This window comes from Pygocentrus nattereri, chromosome 25 (genome assembly GCF_015220715.1).
Source record: "Pygocentrus nattereri isolate fPygNat1 chromosome 25, fPygNat1.pri, whole genome shotgun sequence".
Lineage (NCBI taxonomy): Eukaryota > Metazoa > Chordata > Actinopteri > Characiformes > Serrasalmidae > Pygocentrus > Pygocentrus nattereri.
In genome coordinates this window covers 25420733-25438988 of record NC_051235.1, presented here as the reverse complement: position 1 = coordinate 25438988, position 18256 = coordinate 25420733, and the positions used below count along the sequence as shown (strand labels likewise).

Genomic DNA, 18256 nt, shown 5'->3' with positions numbered 1-18256 from the left:
AGAAAACCCTTTGCATGATCAACGTATTCTTGGTATCTTCAGTGTTCTATATAAAACCTTTTTGAAAAGGACACCCAAAAGGGTTCTTCTACTGTAACATGCTTGAAATCATGAGAACCATATTTATGTTGTATAATGTTCAATATACAACCATATACAACAATTTTACCAATAATGAAGATTTGTGATGTAAAGAACAATGATACAAAGGGTTCTTTGAGTGTTCGTGGCTCTACAATATAACCATTTTCTTTACTAAAGAACCATCTTTGTACCCTTAACAGTCTCAACTGTCAGTTTGTGTATATATATATATATATATATATATATATATATATTAAATATATACATATATATATAATTACAAAATATTTAGTTCTTTCTGAAAAGTGCACAAGTTACATAATTGTGAAAATCCAAAATGTACGTATTTGTATCAAATTACAGTCTGACTAAATATAATGACCCATATAATGCAGTGCTTTGTTATTATTATTTATTATTTTATTATATATTATTTATGAATGACTTTTTTCCTGTAGTTGACCTGTATGTGGACAACATAGCAAAAAAAAAAAAAGTTATTCTTGTTCTTGTAAATCATCCACTACTACAATCATTTGTCATCTTTATTAATCAGAACAGTGCAGCGATGAAAGTGCTTGGTCTCAAACATTTTGGGATGAAGGAAAACAGAACGTTTTTTATCATAACGAGAAAACAATCCATGACTGTCTACAGCAGTCTAAGACGGCACTATGTGAGGTAGTCCTTTATTAGCATTACATCTCCACGCCTCTCTCACTGAAGAGCAGCTGTAGCTTTTCCTCGAGTGCAGAGTTGGTTCCACGAAGTCCTTTTACTACTTGAGCTGCCCATATAAAGTATTCCTGAACACGTTCTGCAGACCAACCTGTCAGCACACAAAGGCAACAGTTCAAGCCATAAATTCAGGTTGCTGGCTGGACATTATCACACAATTCTCAATGGCCAAAGATCATAACGTACCTGTGGGCGTGCAGCGATTAAGGTCTCGTAAATTATACAGCTTGTCAGCCAGTTTGACCAGTTTGGCTTGGTGGCTGCAGTGAGGCGCGTGCTCCACTTGCAGGCGTTTTCTTTCTTGTTTAGGCAGTGCTTTGTCATCGGTCACTTCCTGAACAATCCTGGACACAGTGCTGCCAAACACAGCCTCTAACTCTTCAACAGATGTGTCTGTGTCTTCTACAGTGTCGTGAAGCAACGCTGCCTGAATAACAGAAGACGGAGCTCTTAGCCGTCCTTTGACATGTGCTATTAACACAACAGTATCTAATGTATTTGTTATTTATATTTAGGTCAGTTAGTTATCTTTTAACTGTTAGAATGCATTTATAAGGACTAAATTAATTTGAAATGTTTGACTCACCTGTAAAACCTCAATATTTGTAATTCCACCTTCATGACTCAAGATCCTTGCCACCCCTGTGAAAAGTGAACCATATTAAAATATTGAAACTTATTAAAACTTAATATCATGATAAAGTGAATATTATTTTCCATCCAACAACTAATAGAAGTATGATGTAAAACAAATGCCTCAAAATTTGTTCTGATTAAAAGTGACGTGTAGTTATTCTTTGGATTAGCACCCATGAGTAGCATCCATTCAATATTTTATTTTTTTTGACGTAATTGGCATTCGCTATCATTTCGTTCAGTAACTCAAGGTGGTCAAAAGACTGAATACTAGACTAAAAGACTGATAAAAACACATTTAGCCCTATGGTTTAATCTATTATGGAACATTTGATGGAAAAAAACTCAGAGAACAAAGGAAATGTAACATTTCGGATATTTTGGGATAACCTGAAAAGTTCCTTTAGGGACCATGTAAGTTACCTATGGGGTGGTTGATGTATGGAGTTGCCTCTGGGTCTTTCCGACGTTGGGTTCGATGTTTTTCTGCAGCAAAGTTTATGGTCTCTAACAGGATCACTGCATCTGAACTCATCGCTAAATGCAAGGGACACTCAATAACATTAATGCTGATAAATCATGTTGTAACAAAAACTGTAACAAAACCCACTGTAACCTTTTTTTATTAAGCTATTCAGTTTAGATGCTGTACTATATGATGTTTAGCTATCCATGAGCCTAACTGTGAAGCATAATACTACTGCTGAAAAAGATTGGATATCTACATATCACAAGTTTTCACTGGATTGCGTAATAAATCTGCACTGATATGGGATGTGTGGGCTGATGTTAATGTCTGTTGATGCCAATACCGACGAGCATCTACAATAGACAGAATTTGCGTAAGGATCCACCTGGATTAGTCTTACAGAAAAACATTCATCTGTGGAGGCGTATAACTTACAGCAAATGTCTAAACATCTAGCCAGTGCTTATGTATATCTTTGCCAATGCCAATGTGTGTTTGATATTGCTGTGCATCCCTGCATAAATCAATTCCTTTGCTAAAATAAGAGCTCCCCATAGCAGGACCCCCGTCTCTTTTAGCCACAGTCCCACCAGAGAGAGCTGCCTGCGTTTCTTTTATTGGATAAAAAAAAGATAAATCAGGAAACAGCAGTTTACAGACCTACAGTCCCAAAATACACACAACCACAATAAACACTAGGCCAAAAGAAATAGTACACTACCAATAGTGTCCATTCATTAGTGCAGTGTTGGGCTTTTAGACCCAGCTTGGGTCATACTGTCACACTCAATATCCCGTGATAATAATACTGAGAAGAAAACCAGTGAAAACACGAGAAGTTCAGCACTAGATAACAGCGAACACACACATGGAGACGCTTGAAGGGTTTCACTACAGCAGCAGTCAAACGTTAAACGGGTGGCTTATAACGACCAAACCTCTCAAAAAAGACGATAATAAGCGCTGTTGTATCGTACTTAGACTTTCCTTTAATCACTTACCTTTGTACAGGAGTTATATTCATATACTAAGTTAAATAAATCTTTATTTTTGACATAAATTTGACAGTTTTACTCGGACTGGCGTCACCGTTCGTCCTCTGTGGTGTGCGCTCCTGTAACGGCTCCGTGGAGAAACGCATACTTCTGATTGCCGTTTCTTCCGTAAGCGCAGCGGGCGAAGAGGTGAGGTTTGCATCTGGTTGAATAAATGTTCATAATTTTATCATTTCAGTCCGATGTGTGTTCAGGGCTAGATGGGTTGGGTTATAATAACATACATATAAGGTTTCTCAGATTGATGCTCTGCCAAATTGCTGTGTGTTCATAAATTATCCAGTGTCTGAAATCCGTCTAGCTTGTGTTGAGCGGTTAGTGGTTTCTTTAGATGTAGTTTCATGAAATAATGTTTGGTTTTAGGTTTCGTTCGTTTTTAATGTACCTTGAAGTAAAGACCACTGCTCAGAATGCTGTGAGAGATTATAATATTTTTTTTAGCATGAAAACCGTAGCGTTAGTGTAGCTCGGGGGTCTTGGCATTAGCCTGCTGTCAAACTGGCGAAAAATTAATCCTCACATGCTACAGATACAGCCTGCATATATACGCTTACTGTGCTGCGTGTGCTGCCTGTATAATGCTGTTTTCTACAGAAGAGCAGAGCATTATACTATCTGCTCTCTGTTCTCTGGCTGTTGTGTTGACAGCTAGCCTCGCAATACGTCATGGGAGTTGTAGTTTTTTGCGACGCCTGCTCAGACCCAACTACGTTGAAATGTCTTCCATTTAAAACTACAACTTAAGAGTAACCCAAATCCATACTCAGGTAAAAATGTTCTTTCTTCTGTTAACTAATGAAACAAGTGAAATCTAAAGTACTTTTTCCTAAAAACTACTGGTACAAAATGAAACTTCTCAGTATGTCCAGTCTTTTTTAAGCGTTGGAACTAATGTTTTGTCTTTTTGAAGAACTCCAAAGAGACTAACATGATAAACCTTAAAAATCAGATGAGTGGTCAGTCGCAAAATAGCACAGGTGATATCAGCCAACAAAAAAGGAATTAGTTATAAAGGGATTAGTAACTAAATGTTAAATACTAAAATCTACATGAGTAAAATAGATTCCTTGTCTCACAAATGCTCCTGAAATCAAAGTCGACGTTTTTTATTTGTCATATGTAGAATATGTCAAGGAGATCTAAACATTGAAAAGCTTTTGAGGTTTAGGCAATTTCTCTCTATAGCAGTACAACAATGTACAGATAATTATATACACGTCAATATACTAAAAAAAATACTAGACTAATAAGAATATGTGTTGTTACAGAATGAATACTACATAATACGCATAAAAATGCATGTGTGCAGGGACAAATGTACAGGACTGGAGTTAACATTTCTGTAGTGGGGAGAGAGATGACAAACAAATAAAAGTATACATTTATATATTTAATAATACGTATGCACATGCACAGTGACAGTGGATCTGTAGCAATGCCCGTAACCTGGACAAGAGTAGAAGTAAATTAGAGTAGAAGTTATCATTTGAAAATACCCAGGCACGTTTGAATGTATCAGTTTTTTCTCGAGTACATATATCTGAGTAAATGCAACTAGTTACTACCTCTGAGTGTGAAGAATAAAGTACAGTGCAAACAGTTAAGCTGTAACAGTGCCATCCACATTGGCTCAACTCATCTCAAAGTTAATAGTGTTTTTCTTTTTGTATATAAACAGAAGCACAGCTGTGGTGCTGCTCTGCAGAGTCCCACATGGCACACACTGGCAGGAGAGATGCTCCTGAACTTCCAGACTTCTCCCTCCTTAAAAGACTGGCCAGAGACCAGCTCATCTACCTGCTGGAACAAGTATGACATTCTCTATACCCTAATTGCCACAAGCTGGTACTCTGTAGGTTATCAGGTGTTGTAAAAAGTTTGTTTTGTTTATATTTTGTCCTCTTAGCTGCCAGGAAAGAAGGACTTGTTTATTGATGCAGATTTGATGAGCCTTCTGGACCGAATAGCTAATGTGACCACACTCAAGGTAGGAGTACTTTAAAGTGGATTTAAGCATTTTGGTAGTGTTATTTCTTATTATATCGCATTACGTGATCTATGAAAACATTCAGCATGGTCTTTATGTTTTATATAGCAACATGAAGTGGACAAACTGTACAAAGTTGAGCTCAAACCTATTGTCAGTACTTCAGATCAGTAAGTATGTTATTGCCACCACGTTTTAAAGTGTATGGCGTTTTCAACAAACCTGCTCTGCTTCATTATATACTTCCTTTTTTTAGGCTGTGCTTCTTGATACGTCCTCGAATACAGACTGTGAAGTGGATTGCAGGTTAGCTCTACATTCCAAATAGCGCATAATCTGAGGTCAGAATAAGGCGACATCTGTCAAAGAACATCAACAATACAATACAGCAATGTACATTTTGCCAATGTTTGCAGATATAGTTAACTCGGACAAGGCGTCTGGAAGATTCAGAAGATATAAGATCATATTCACCCCTCAGAAGGTAAGCTATTATTGATTAGATTGCTTGGTTATAAAGTATTAGAATGCATTTAGTCAGCATTTGTACAAAATACTGATATTGTCCCTTTCATACGAAACCCTTATAACAGCATTTACAATATTGCTTTTATTGATAAGTAATTTTGCCACACATCATTTTTCATGACATGTGGACAAAAGAAATTCAAAAAGCAATTGTTCCTGTAAAGTGTGTTTTTTCACATGAAGGGAGGTTAAGAATGTTTTCCTTCTCATATTCCTCCTATACTGCTTCAGATATATGACCTTTTCATACAACACAGTGTATTGGTTGTTCATTGAATTGGCTAAAAATGTTATTTCAACGTTCCTGCAATTATTTGGACAAATGTCAATGTACACTGTATGTCTAAAAGTTTGCAGACACCTGCTCCTCCAGCGTTTCTTCTGAAATGAAGGGTATTAATAGAACGTTTGTCCCCCTTTGCTGCAGTAACAGCCTCTGTTCTTCAGGCAAGACTTTACATTAGATGTTGAACATTGCTGTGTGGATTTGATTGCATTCAGCCACAAAAGTGAGGTTTGGTACTGATGTTGGATTATCAGTTCTAGATCACTCCAACTCACCGCAAAGGTACTGGAGCTCCATCACTCCAGAGAACCTAGTTCCTGTGCTCCACAGCCCAATGCAAGGGGGCTTTACAGCTCTCTAGCTTTACCATTGAGAATGGTGGTCTTAGACTCATGTTTGGCCTTTCAAGAGTGTCCCATTTTACTAATCAATGCTTTTCTATGGAGATTATATAAGCTGTTTGTCTGTAACAGTGGGTGCACCCTAAAGTTGCTTAAGTCACTAATTAGAAGGGTTTCTACAAACGTTTGGACAGTGTATCCATGCAATTGAACATAAAACTATAAATTTGAATGAACATTTCTTGCCTAATATGTCTTGTTTGGCATTCCTTGCAGTTCTATGCATGTGAAACCGTTTTGGAGGAGCAGGGAGTCTACGGTGGTAGGTGCTTTAAATTTTCACATAAAACCTCAGAGATATTGAACTCACAGGAACCTTAATGGACACTGCTTGACCTTTTCGGCAGATGTGACAACTGATGAGTGGGCTTTCTATCTCCTTCCACTTGATGATGACATCATAAGCCTAGAACTGCCTGAATTCTTCAGAGATAATTTTCTGGTAATATTTCACTGATGTGCCCATTCAAGTGAAAATGTAGTAGCTGATCAAACCGTTTCATTTGTAGTTTAAAGCTTCCCACTGGGAGGTTTAGTGCTAGCTTAGTTTTGTTGAATATTGTTCAGGACAGGGAATTTGATGGCATTTTATTGTGATAAATTACATTATAATATGCTGATATAATATTTTCTGAGCATATTGTAGATTGTCAATACTTAAAGAACACGGACCAGCTGCTTGATTGATTACAAGAAGAGCATAATTAGCTTTGTTTGAATGGATTTAGTGCAGTATGTGAAACACTGAATAAAAATCATTGTAGGCAGAATTTTTGAAATGATGTGACACTAATGTTTTGCTGGTGCACTGTATCCCAATTTGCCAGCAAACTTCAGAAAAAACAAACATTGTGGTACATATCATGAAAACATCCTCATATGTTGTGATGTAGTTTTGCCATATTGCCCTCCCTTAAATCTAAGAAGCATTTCTCCAGGGCTTTGCATAAAACTCCAGACCTTTACATAAAACTGTAGGAAAGGTAAATATATATAAAAGACAAAGTAAATATAAATGCTAATCAATGTATACATAATACATCAAGTGCACAAAATTTGTCAACAAACAAGTACATTTTCATATTAGTGATCTTTTTCCTTGACACCGTGTTTTTGTTGGAATTTTTATTCTTGTTTTTTCTTATTGTTTTCTTTACTATGTGTTTCCTTTGATTATTTGCCTGGATGAACAACTGTAAAACCATCAGGAGGGAGATCAGCGCTGGGTGACCACAGCTGGAAGTGCATTACGTCTGGTATACTCCTTATACGGGCCCTTCTCAAAGGTGTATGGGATTGGACGATGTGCCAAGGTGAGATTATGAGGCCAAAAGAATATCCAAAATCTGATTTTTATTTTTGGTTTGTGTAAATTTAAGAAATGATCCCTGTTGTTGCTGCAGATGGTGTATGAGTCATGGAGGGATCAAGTGGAGGACGGAGAGCAAAAAGCACGGCAGCCTGAGATTGGAAACGTTTTCCTCATTGATAGAGGTCAAAGTCACATTTAAAAATTTTGTTTTACTTTTTTTTTCTCTCTAATATTTATTCAATGTAATGTAGTTGCAGTGTGTCCTGTTTTTATATATGTTGTTGCTGATGGAACAAAATAGTAGCCTAACTTGAAGTTAGTCATTTTCGATTGGTCTGTTTGTCATATCATTTTAATACAATCCAAAGGGTAAGTAGTTTTCAAACTATGAAAAAATTAATTGGAAAATGAAAAATGGAAATACAAGGTTTTTGCATGACAGCAGTGGTGTGTAGGACGTGATGTCCAGTCGAATTTAGTGCTCCGTTTTTACATTTACAGATGTGGACTTTGTCACTCCGCTGTGCTCTCAGGTCGTCTATGAGGGACTGGTGGATGACATTTTCAGGATTAAATGTGGTACGTGATGATATACTTTCAAATCTGTGGGCAGTATTTAGTTTGATTCTCAGTATTTTATGTGTTAAAACTGTCATAATTCTACAGCGCTCGAATTATATCATACACTGGGTTGTTTGGCGAAAAATAAAAGTTCCTTAACAGAGTCACCATCTAACAACATAAACACCTTAAACTGCACTTCAGTAAAAATGTCCTGTCATTTAGGAGTGGGCGTGTCCACAGCATAAGCCCCTCCTCCTCCTCCTCCACACCCACTTCACTCTTATAAGATGCAGCCAGTGGGTTCCAGAAATGAGGAGAGACCTTTGTAAGCCAGTGAGAACTTTTACAATCTTATGCAAAATTTTGAGCATCCCAGTGAAATTACTTTTTTAATAAGTTAAATTAAGTCATCTTCTTCAGAGAGCACACTTCTGCATATTTAAAGCACACTTGCTCTTTATTTGCTGAATTGAACATATTGGGGGAAAAAACATAAACGTGGCCTGTGCAAAAGTTATGGCAGATTATAATTTTTGTTTTTTACAACATGCTAAACTCAGCAAATAAATAAAAACTATGCAGAACATTTGCAGAAAAATGCCATATTTAAGTCTATTTCATGTAGAGGATGTATTAACTTATTTTCAATTAGAAAAACAACAAAATGCGTAAATCGACAGGGGGCTAGTCAAACCGTTGCGTACAACTATGCATCTGTGAAAAATGTTACATTTCTAAAGACAAGCTTATTTTACATTTTTATATTGTATTGTACTTTTATGCCTTTACTTTTAACAGTAATTTTTATCAATAATAGTAACAAAAACAAGTTTACTTATGTCCTATGATGCCACCAACTATGAGAATTTCCCATTTGTGAGCATTATTCTACTTGTACAGTGACAGAGAAAAATATACCAACTTCACATTTGAGTCGTGACTTTTTTTAACAGGTAGTGTGGAGTTTGGACCTGAAGTCACCTCCTCTGATAAGAGTTTAAAAGTGATGGTTAACTCTCAAGATAAGGTACATTATAGCGAAGTTAAAGCAGAGATACAGTTGCTGTAACTTTGCTTATTTGTGACTGTGTTAAGTGATTGTTTTGTTTCCTCAGGTGTTCAATGAAATCAGGAATGAGCACTTTTCCAACGTGTTTGGCTTTTTGAGTCAGAAGGCTCGAAACCTTCAAACAGCATATGATGTAAGTTGAGAATTTTAAGGTACCCATGTCATGAAAAAGCATTAAGGAGTTTGATGTAGTATGTAAACATTAAAGTGTTAAAAGCGTACCATTCACTCCCCATTCCATACAGTTCATATATGGAAACTAAGACCCCATTTACACCATCTAGAGTATCAGGATTAAATCAGATAAGACCAAGCCGCATAAAAATGCAAGTGTAAACGCTCCCAGGATGCGTTTAAAATGCATACAAATCTGATCACTCCGAGTGCTTCAGGAGGTGTCTCTCCAAGACACTTTTGACAACCAAAACACTCCCAGTACACCCAAAACTCCTCCCCATGCAGTTTGTTACCGGGCACATGATCAGTGACTGCAAGGAAGATAATCATGGAGGACGCACATGGTAGAAGACCAGACAAAACAAACTGCAGACGAAGAGGCTGAACAGATAAACAGTTGGTAATTGGTTGCTACGTAATGAGCAGATTTGCTTTTTCTATCCCACACAGCAGTCGGATTTCAGTCCAACTAACTGAAGATAGATTTGACTTCCAGGTGTAAGTGCCTGTGGCTAAAATCTTATCAGGATACAATTCAGATACATGAAGTGACCAGGTGTAACCTGGTGTAAGCCTGTTTTAGTGAGGCCAGCATATTTACACACATCCACCTATTCAGCAAACAGCCCTGCCCACTGACGCTGAAGCTATATGGAGTGTTTCAGCCACTTTTTGAACAAAGTCTAATATACACTGATCAGACATAACATCAACATCAACACCACCTCCTTGTTTCTATACTCATTGTACATTTTATCAGCTCCACTTACTGTATAGGTGCACTTTGTAGTTCTACAGTTACAGACTGTAGTCCATCTGTTTCTCTGATACTTTGTTAGCCCCCTTTTACCCTTTTCTTCAGTGGTCAGGACCCCCATGGACCCTCACAGAGAAGGTACTGTTTGGGTGGTGGATCATTCTCAGCACTGCAGTAACACTGACGTGGTAGTGGTGTGTTAGTGTGTGTTGCGCTGGTCTGAGTGGATCAGACACAGCAGTGCTGCTTGAGTTTTTAAACACTGTGTCCACTCACTGTCCACTCTATTAGACACTCCTACCTTGTTCGTCCACCTTGCAGATGTAAAGTCAGAGACGACAGCTCATCTGCTGCTGCACAGTTTGTGTTGGTCATCCTCTAGTCCTTCATCAGTGGTCACAGGATGCTGCCCACAGGACGCTGTTGACTGGATATTTTTGGTCCAGCGGTGACACTGAGGTGTTCAAAAACTCCAGCAGCACTGCAGTGTCTGATCCACTCAGACCAGCGCAACACACACTAACACACCACCACCACGTCAGTGTTACTGCAGTGCTGAGAATGATCCACCACCCAAATAGTACCTGTTCTGTGAGGGTCTATGGAGGTCCTGACCACTGAAGAACAGGGTAAAAGGGGCTAACAAAGCATCAGAGAAACAGACGGTCTACAGTCTGTAACTGTAGAACTACAAAGTGCAGCTATACAGTAAGTGGAGCTGATAAAATGGACAATGAGTGCAGAAACAAGATCATAATGTTATGCCTGATGGCATATGGCAACCAACTAGAACAGAGCACATTTACATATGTCAGTCTTAAAAGCACAGTAACAAGAATAGCCTTTCATTATAAATGGAAAAATAGGTTGAAAAATGTTAGTGAGTTGTGATGTTTTTTGGTTAGAGGGTGGGATTTGGAGGGGGGTTTGTGGTGGTGTGGGATAAATGTAGGATTTGGGTCCTTTTTTTGGGCCATGTTTGGTGGGAACCTAAATCCAGTGAGAACCTTGTTGTTTTACATTTTTACAAAACAGTAGTCGGTTTTGTCCTTTTCTCACATCTCACACTTACAATAGAAACGGCGCGGGATGGACATCCAGCAGATGAAGACGTTTGTTTCGGAGGAACTGAAAGGCCTGAAACAGGAGCACCGTCTTCTCAGTCTGCGTAAGTTACATCGACTTAATTGTGGTCATTTGGATGTTCCTCTCTGAGGGTTTTGTTAGTGGATATCTGGGTGGATAGAATCCTGAGAAGTGCTTTGGTAGGATCTTTAGTGTTTTGAAGCACAGGCAGTGTGTGTGTGTGTTCTAACTAATAAATCATGTTACATCAGATATTGGTGCAAGTGAATGCATAATGAAGAAGAAAACAAAGCAGGACTTTCAGGAATTGCTGAAGACTGAACACTGTAAGAAATGTTGCTTCTTCTGAAATAATTATGAAATTATTTTTATTTAATCGTGTTGGTATTTATGTAAGGATTGCAGGATTTTGCTACTGAATTAATCATACATGTTGTGGGGGTGGGGTAATTAGCTTTGCTTGAAGGTTTTGAAGTTCGGGAGTGTATCTCCTTCATTGAAGAACACATTAACAGACAGGTACGTCAACACAAACAGAGCAAGACAATAGTTGTTGATCTACTTCGCACACAGCGATGCAGATCTTCATTGTGTAGCTATAATCTCATCAATAGAAATATTGTGCTTCGTTCATTAGATATCAATGATAGACAGTCTGAGACTCCTTTGCCTGTTGTCGATCACTGAAAATGGTGAGTCCTATAAAACCTCAGTTCGTATTGAAGCTTTTTACTGAAAATGAACGTATGTGTATTCTTATTTTGTTGTTACTGTTATGGCTGAGGTGGTGAGAGAGATGAGATTAATGAGAAATGCACAAAACCATGTCTGTGTGCTATTTCATGTTCTTCAACAGGACTTCTCCCCAAAGATTATCGGTCCCTAAAGGCTCAGTACCTCCAGGTCAGTTAATGCTGGAGCAGATGTTGGGCTGGTTTTCTGGACGTGGATTATAGACCTCTGAAGTCTTCAAGTCGGAGACATGAACAGGCTAACTGTCCTCTGCACTGAAACGCTGTTGCATGAAAGTCTGCTACACTGAAAAAATGTTGCTTTGAGTTTTCTCGATTTAAATGTGCATATAGGTTCCACATAAATGAAATATACTACATAAACACAATTACTTTTCAATTTACTTACTGTTGGAAAGAAAAGCGTGGTGAATTTGATTCATTACACTTATGAATCAAGTCGATTCAAAGCAAAACTTTAAATGTATTTAAATGTGAGATGCAGTTTGGCAGAGCCTGCTGCTCTGTGTGAGGTGTTTTTGAGAGGCTGCCAGTCTTGATGTCAGTTGAGTTCGTAGCAATGTTTGATCGCATATAGCAATATTCGTACTTCGGCTCTTCAACAACCTCGTAGTTCAGAGGATCGAGTAAGAGGATGTAATAGCGGTGATATTCGAAAATGCCATTCATTTGTCTCGCAGAGAAAATCTGCTTAGACCTGAGTTCCTAATGTGGGCATGACTGTAATATGCCACACAACTTCAGATTCCTTGTCTTAGACTACACCTGTTCTAAAAGTGTTTTACCATTTAAAAATCCTATTCTAGGCTTATCGTCAACAGGGGAGCAGGAAACTAGCACATTGAGGTGGTCCTGGGGTACCCCTGTCCTGCATTTCACTGCTTATTAAATTTTCTGTTTTCTGTACAACACAGCTACTGACCTTTACATTGTTTGAAAATGTAATGATGATTGGACCAATAGAAATGGTCCAAAATTGCTTGGAATGAAATCTCTTACATTAACTTGCCTTAAAGGTAAAGAATGTTTTTGCCCTCTCTTGAAAAGTTACCATGTTGGCGATTTTTTTTTTTTTTTTTTTGGACAACAAGAGTCTATTGGTATTTTCTCTGCTCTGATCCAACTGATCCAACTCATTAGCTGCTAAATAACAACATTTTATGAGTTGAAGTGGAAGTGTCAGAGCAAGGGAGCACTAAAATGTATAAGACAGATGTACCCAAAGACCAGGGTAGATAAAGCACATGCAGTGTCTCACAAAGCTGAGTACACCCCTCACATTTCTGCAAATATTTTATTCTATCTTTTAATGGGACGACACTATAGAAATGAAACTTGGATATAACTTAAAGTAGTCAGTGTGCAGCTTGTATCGCAGTTTAGATTTACTGTCCTCTGAAAATAACACACAGCCATTAATGCCTAAACAGCTGGCAACACAAGTGAGTCCACCTCACAGTGAAAATGTCCAAATTGTGCTCAAAGTGTCAATATTTTGTGTGACCATTATTATTATCTAGCACTGCTCTAACCCTCTTGTGCATGGAATTCACCAGAGCTGCACAGGTTGCTACTGGAATCCTCTTCCACTCTACGACTCACATGACACCAGGGAAGGATGACGACACAATTGGGCACAATTTGGACTGTTTACTGTGAGGTGGACTCACTTGTGTTGCCAGCTGTTTAGACATTTATGGCTGTGTGTTGAGTTCTTTTCAGAGGACAGTAAATCTAAACTGCTATACAAGCTGCACACTGACTAAGTTATATCAAAGTGTCGTTTCTATAGTGTCGTCCCATGAAAAGATATAATAAAATATTTGCAGAAATGTGAGGGGTGTACTCACTTTTGTGAGATACTGTATGTACACAAGCTCAACATGCATGATAATTCAGTATCTGATATTTGATGTGCGATAGCTGCAAGTTAACTTCATTGTGGTTCACCCTCTTGTCTTCAGAGTTATGGCATAGAGCACCTGCTGACCTTTGCCAACCTGAAGCAAATTGGCCTGCTAGTGGAGCAGCAGCCTGGCGAAACACTAACAGTCATGGAAAGCAAAGTGGGCAAACTGGTCAATGATAAGACTGCTGGTAAGATACAGGCAAACTTGCACGATATCACTGAGGCCAGCATTTCTCTCACTCTTGCACACACATCTTATTCACCATCACTCCTAGAAACACTGGGCCTTGTTCACCAATATCTTCTTAAGTTTTTTCTTAACATTATTCTTGAAAAGGTCCTAAGAAAAAAACCGCATCAGATTCATGACGTGTTCTTTAATTGTTCACACCTTTGTGCTGTTCAGCGTGCAAAGTTTCTGTTCTTACCTAAGAACATATCTCAAAATAGAGTCTTTGTGAAAACCGTGTAAGTGGGTTGTAAGGAGAAATTTCTTCTTAAGAATGGTTGGTGAATGAGTTCCAATGGTGCCAAAAAGGGTTTTCTGAAGTTGGCCGGTAACAATTATTACATAATATTTTCTGATTACGCTCAAATTTTGTGATTGTGACAAGCCAACTTCAGAGCAATGCCAGAGAGGAACCACTTTTGGTTTCCTAAGCAACCGCCATCAGTTTTCTATCATTTAACACCTTAAAATCTTAGACTTATTACATACTATGTAATAACTAGGTATGTTTATGTACCTCATTATTTGTAAGTCGCTTTGGATAAAAGCGTCTGCTAAATGTAATGTAATAATAATGTAATAATACTAAGGATTGTTATTCAGTAACTACAGTGACTTCATTGCAAACTGTTAGAGCTATTCATCGGTTATAGAAGTGTGTAATTAAACTTTGGGCCCACCAGTGGGAATTTAAGGGGTTCCAGATTTCCAGAACCATACCTGTAAGCCAACAACAGCATCCTTTATTTTTAGGATTATATGCACGAGACAGTTCAGAAAGAAGGCAGTTGATACGGTCATGCTTTTTTTCAGGAAAACTGACTGATGCTTTCTCCTCTTTGGCCAAGAAGAGCAATTTCCGAGCGCTGAGTAAAAGGCTGGTGCTGGTAAGATTGTCTTACTTTGCTTATGAACAAACACATTAAAATATCGCATTCCTCTTATGTGAACCTCCACACCCACAGATACCTAAATCAGGGGAGGAATATGACCTCCGTGTCCCACGAGACATGGCCTACATCTTCAGTGGGGCTTATATCCCTTTGAGCTGCAAACTGATTGAACAGGTTGGTGCCCCCCAACCCCCCCACCCAGAGAAAGTTTATTTACAGTCAGCTGACTTTGTTCAGACTTCAAGACTGCATTAAAAAGTCCTTTACATTTTCTCTTTGCAGGTATTAGAGAGAGATGGCTGGACAGGGCTTGAGGAGGTCACGCGCATGTTGAACGGACATGAATTTGCAGTAACAGGTCCTGAACATCACATCTCTCCTCATCTACGCCTTGAGATGAGACTCTCACAAGCAGTTTCCAAGTTATGCTTTAAAAATGAGCAAAAGTAGAGACACCGTTTAGCCACACACTGCCAGAAACCACATAAGCAAGTAGGGGTGGGAAACTCCAGGCACTCCGTGATTTGTTTTGAATTCGATTATGTGTGCTGAGAATTTCTACAACCTATGTTATGTTTTTTATATCATAATGTAGGCGCTACACTTTTAAATATTTAATGCAAATCACATTTTAAATAACTTAATAAAAAAATAACTTGTTTGGAAGATAGTCCAACCGTGTGCGTTTGTGGATGTTTCCTATCTTTAAGTAAAGCGCACTAATGCGACTTGCTTAGTAAAAGCACCCACTGCTGGAAAAACCTAATATTTCAGTAATACATTCATGGAGGATAGATACATAATGGATGTTGTAAGGCAAAATAGCCCCAAAAAAACTTTTCTAGACCCTCATATACACTCACTAATGAACACTTTCTTAGGAACACCTCCTTGTTTCTTTACTTATTGTTTATTTTATCAGCTCCACTTACTATATAGGTGCACTGTAGTCCATCTGTTTCTCTGCATACTTTGTTAGCCCCCTTTTACTCTGTTTGTTATTGGTCAGGACCCCCACAGGACCACTGCAGAGCAGGTATCATTTGGGTGGTGGATCATATTTGGGTTGCTGCAGTGACACTTGTGTGGTGGTAGCGTGTGTATTGTGCTGGTCTGAGTGGATCAGACACAGCAGTACTGCTGGAGGTTTTAAGCACCTCAGTGTCACTGCTGGACTGAGAAATGTCCACCTACCAAAAATATCCAGCCAACAGTGTCCTGTGGGCAGCGTCCTGTTTCCACTGATGAAGGACTAGAGAATGAACAACACAAACTGTGTAGCAACAGATGAGCTACTGTCTCTGACTTTACTTCTACAAGGTGGACTGACAAGGTAGGAGTATTGAATAGAGTGGACAGTGAGTGGACACAGTGTTTAAAACTCCAGCAGCACTGCTGTGTCTGATCCACTCATACCAGCACAACACACACTAATACACGACTACCACTCCAGTGCAAAATTAAACAAGGCCCTACTTTAGTTACTTGCAATTTCACCTTACTTACCTTACTGCCTTTATGTTGTAGGAGGCACCAATGGAACTGAAGCAAGAATCAAGACGGATCCTCAGAGGATTATTCTTGTGATGTTCCTGGGAGGATGTACTTACTCTGAAATTTCTGCCCTGCGTTTCTTGGGTCGAGAGAAAGGTAAGGATGATTCAGTAGAGCAGTAGTGGATCAAAGAGTTCTGACTTATTGAAACTAATGTAACTCTTCTTTACCAAAGGGTATAAATTCATTGTGCTGACCACAGCCATCACAAACAGTGCTCGCCTGCTGGAGGCTCTGTTGGATAATCATGCTTGAATCTCCAGTGCCTGCTGTCAATAAGGTGACAGAGTCGCGGGAGATTCGGGTGTGACCTGCCTGTAGGATGCAGCTGAGAGAGACATTCCAGAAGGATTTTTTCCTCAACAATGGACATGAAAACCATCACTGACCAACAGCACTACCTATTGCCATTTCAGTGAATAATGCATACTTCTGGGAGACCGTATGGTTCTGAAAACTCGCTGCTGCGATGGGACACTCAGTTGCCAAAAGACCCTTGTAGAAAATGGTTGTTGTGGTCTGTTTTGAACGTGATGGGCAATGTAATATATAAACAGAATATCTATTTCAACGGTGAAAAAATAAACATTTATTTCATTTTAAATGTATGAAAGATTGTGATGCCTGAATTTTACCAGATGTTAGAATGTGTACCCCCTACTATTACAATCCAGATTTCATATGCTCATAGCCTAAGTCTAAACACAAGCCTGGGTAGGTAGAAAAGGGACATGCAGATGAAAATTTGACATCCAAACTGAAGCACAAGGACCTTACCCATCTGTTTAAACATTATAGACACTCCCCATTACATTACATCCCCACTTTTACATTATAAAATGTTACTAGGCACTGTAAATAACCTTAGGTCCTGAGAAACTCACCCTGTCACAATAGTTACTCTTTTATTTTCACTCTCCAGCTACATTTCCCAGAAAGAATTTTCACTGCCTCCCATTCTCTACTCAATATTTCTACTGTCCTTTACCAAAGAGCTATGGTGTACTGCAGCCCTTATTAGCAGGTGCACTACCAAAGCTTTCATCTGTAACTAGGTTTCTAAGATATGATATTCTGCATATTAAATCTTTGAGATGTAAATAAAGTCATTGAGAGTGTTTTAATGTGAAATGTGCCATTCTAGAGATAGTTTTGGTCTAAAATGTATTTTTTAAATACATTAATGGAGGAGGGGTGTATGCAGGGCGTTGTAAGGCAAACTGAAGAAAACTTTTTTTTGCCAGATTTACTACTATTTTAACACACCACATATAAAACCCTAGAAGAGACATATAGGTGCATTGGTTTTAATACTAGATAAAGTGGTTACATTCTCATACCTGATGAAAAAAAAAACATACAAGCCATTCAAAGTTTCCGTTTGTTCCTGATGGTGTCCAGTGGTCACTAATGGTATTCTGTGTTTTCCCAGGGGGTTGATATCACAGTGTAAAGGAGTCTATTGGTTAAGCAGGTGTTCTGAGTCCAGATGCATTTTATGGTTTCCTGATGGGATCTAAAGGTGTCCTACAAGAATATAGCGGCCTCTAATATTGTATAAGCCAGTTCCCACTAGAGAGCAAAATCACCTAATTTTAATTCTAATGGTTCCAATGGTTATTTTTCAGCAGGGAATCCTTGGCTCCTATCACCACCACTGTAAAGAAAGCCATTTGCAAATCTGCCAGACAAGACAGGCAAAAAAAAAAAAAAAAAAAAAAAAAGCCATAAGCTTATCTACAGTGAGCCAATACACATTGAAGCACTCTT

General features: G+C 38.5%; 2 protein-coding genes across 3 annotated transcripts; one reads left to right on the top strand and one right to left on the bottom strand.

Annotated features, from left to right (window-relative positions):
• Positions 1-611: 611 nt before the first annotated feature.
• On the bottom strand, positions 612-3049 carry hddc3 (HD domain containing 3). 2 transcript variants are annotated; one of them, XM_017711605.2, is made up of 5 exons: positions 2929-3049; positions 1882-1995; positions 1409-1464; positions 1009-1249; positions 612-913 (listed from the first exon to the last, which is right to left on the bottom strand). In XM_017711605.2, exons 2-5 carry the CDS (start codon positions 1991-1993, stop codon positions 783-785), a joined length of 540 nt encoding a protein of 179 aa, XP_017567094.1. In that variant the 5' UTR covers positions 1994-1995; positions 2929-3049; the 3' UTR covers positions 612-782. The 2 variants fall into 2 exon arrangements, with proteins under 2 accessions (XP_017567094.1, XP_017567095.1); XM_017711606.2 differs by lacking the exon at positions 2929-3049 and having other exon boundaries at positions 1882-2922.
• Positions 3023-17094, top strand: vps33b (VPS33B late endosome and lysosome associated). Its single transcript, XM_017711604.2, has 24 exons — positions 3023-3111; positions 4661-4791; positions 4889-4969; positions 5078-5139; positions 5226-5275; positions 5386-5453; positions 6401-6446; positions 6532-6626; positions 7393-7497; positions 7588-7678; positions 7998-8075; positions 9014-9087; positions 9176-9262; positions 11141-11231; positions 11401-11475; positions 11604-11668; positions 11787-11841; positions 12006-12052; positions 13866-13998; positions 14853-14926; positions 15005-15106; positions 15215-15290; positions 16460-16582; positions 16662-17094. The coding sequence occupies exons 2-24, from the start codon at positions 4696-4698 to the stop codon at positions 16739-16741; spliced, it is 1854 nt and encodes a 617-aa protein (XP_017567093.1). The 5' UTR covers positions 3023-3111; positions 4661-4695; the 3' UTR covers positions 16742-17094.
• Positions 17095-18256: the final 1162 nt, after the last annotated feature.

Bases quoted from the DNA above. Each gene is read 5' to 3' on its own strand.
- hddc3 (XM_017711605.2), bottom strand. From the start codon at position 1,993: ATGAGTTCAGATGCAGTGATCCTGTTAGAGACCATAAACTTTGCTGCA. The intron at 1,465-1,881 runs GTAACTTACATG...CACTTTTCACAG, and splicing joins ATACATCAACCACCCCATAG to GGGTGGCAAGGATCTTGAGT. The intron at 1,250-1,408 runs GTGAGTCAAACA...TCTGTTATTCAG, and splicing joins CAAATATTGAGGTTTTACAG to GCAGCGTTGCTTCACGACAC.
- vps33b (XM_017711604.2), top strand. From the start codon at position 4,696: ATGGCACACACTGGCAGGAGAGATGCTCCTGAACTTCCAGACTTCTCC. The intron at 5,276-5,385 runs GTTAGCTCTACA...CAATGTTTGCAG, and splicing joins GACTGTGAAGTGGATTGCAG to ATATAGTTAACTCGGACAAG. The intron at 7,498-7,587 runs GTGAGATTATGA...TTGTTGCTGCAG, and splicing joins GGATTGGACGATGTGCCAAG to ATGGTGTATGAGTCATGGAG.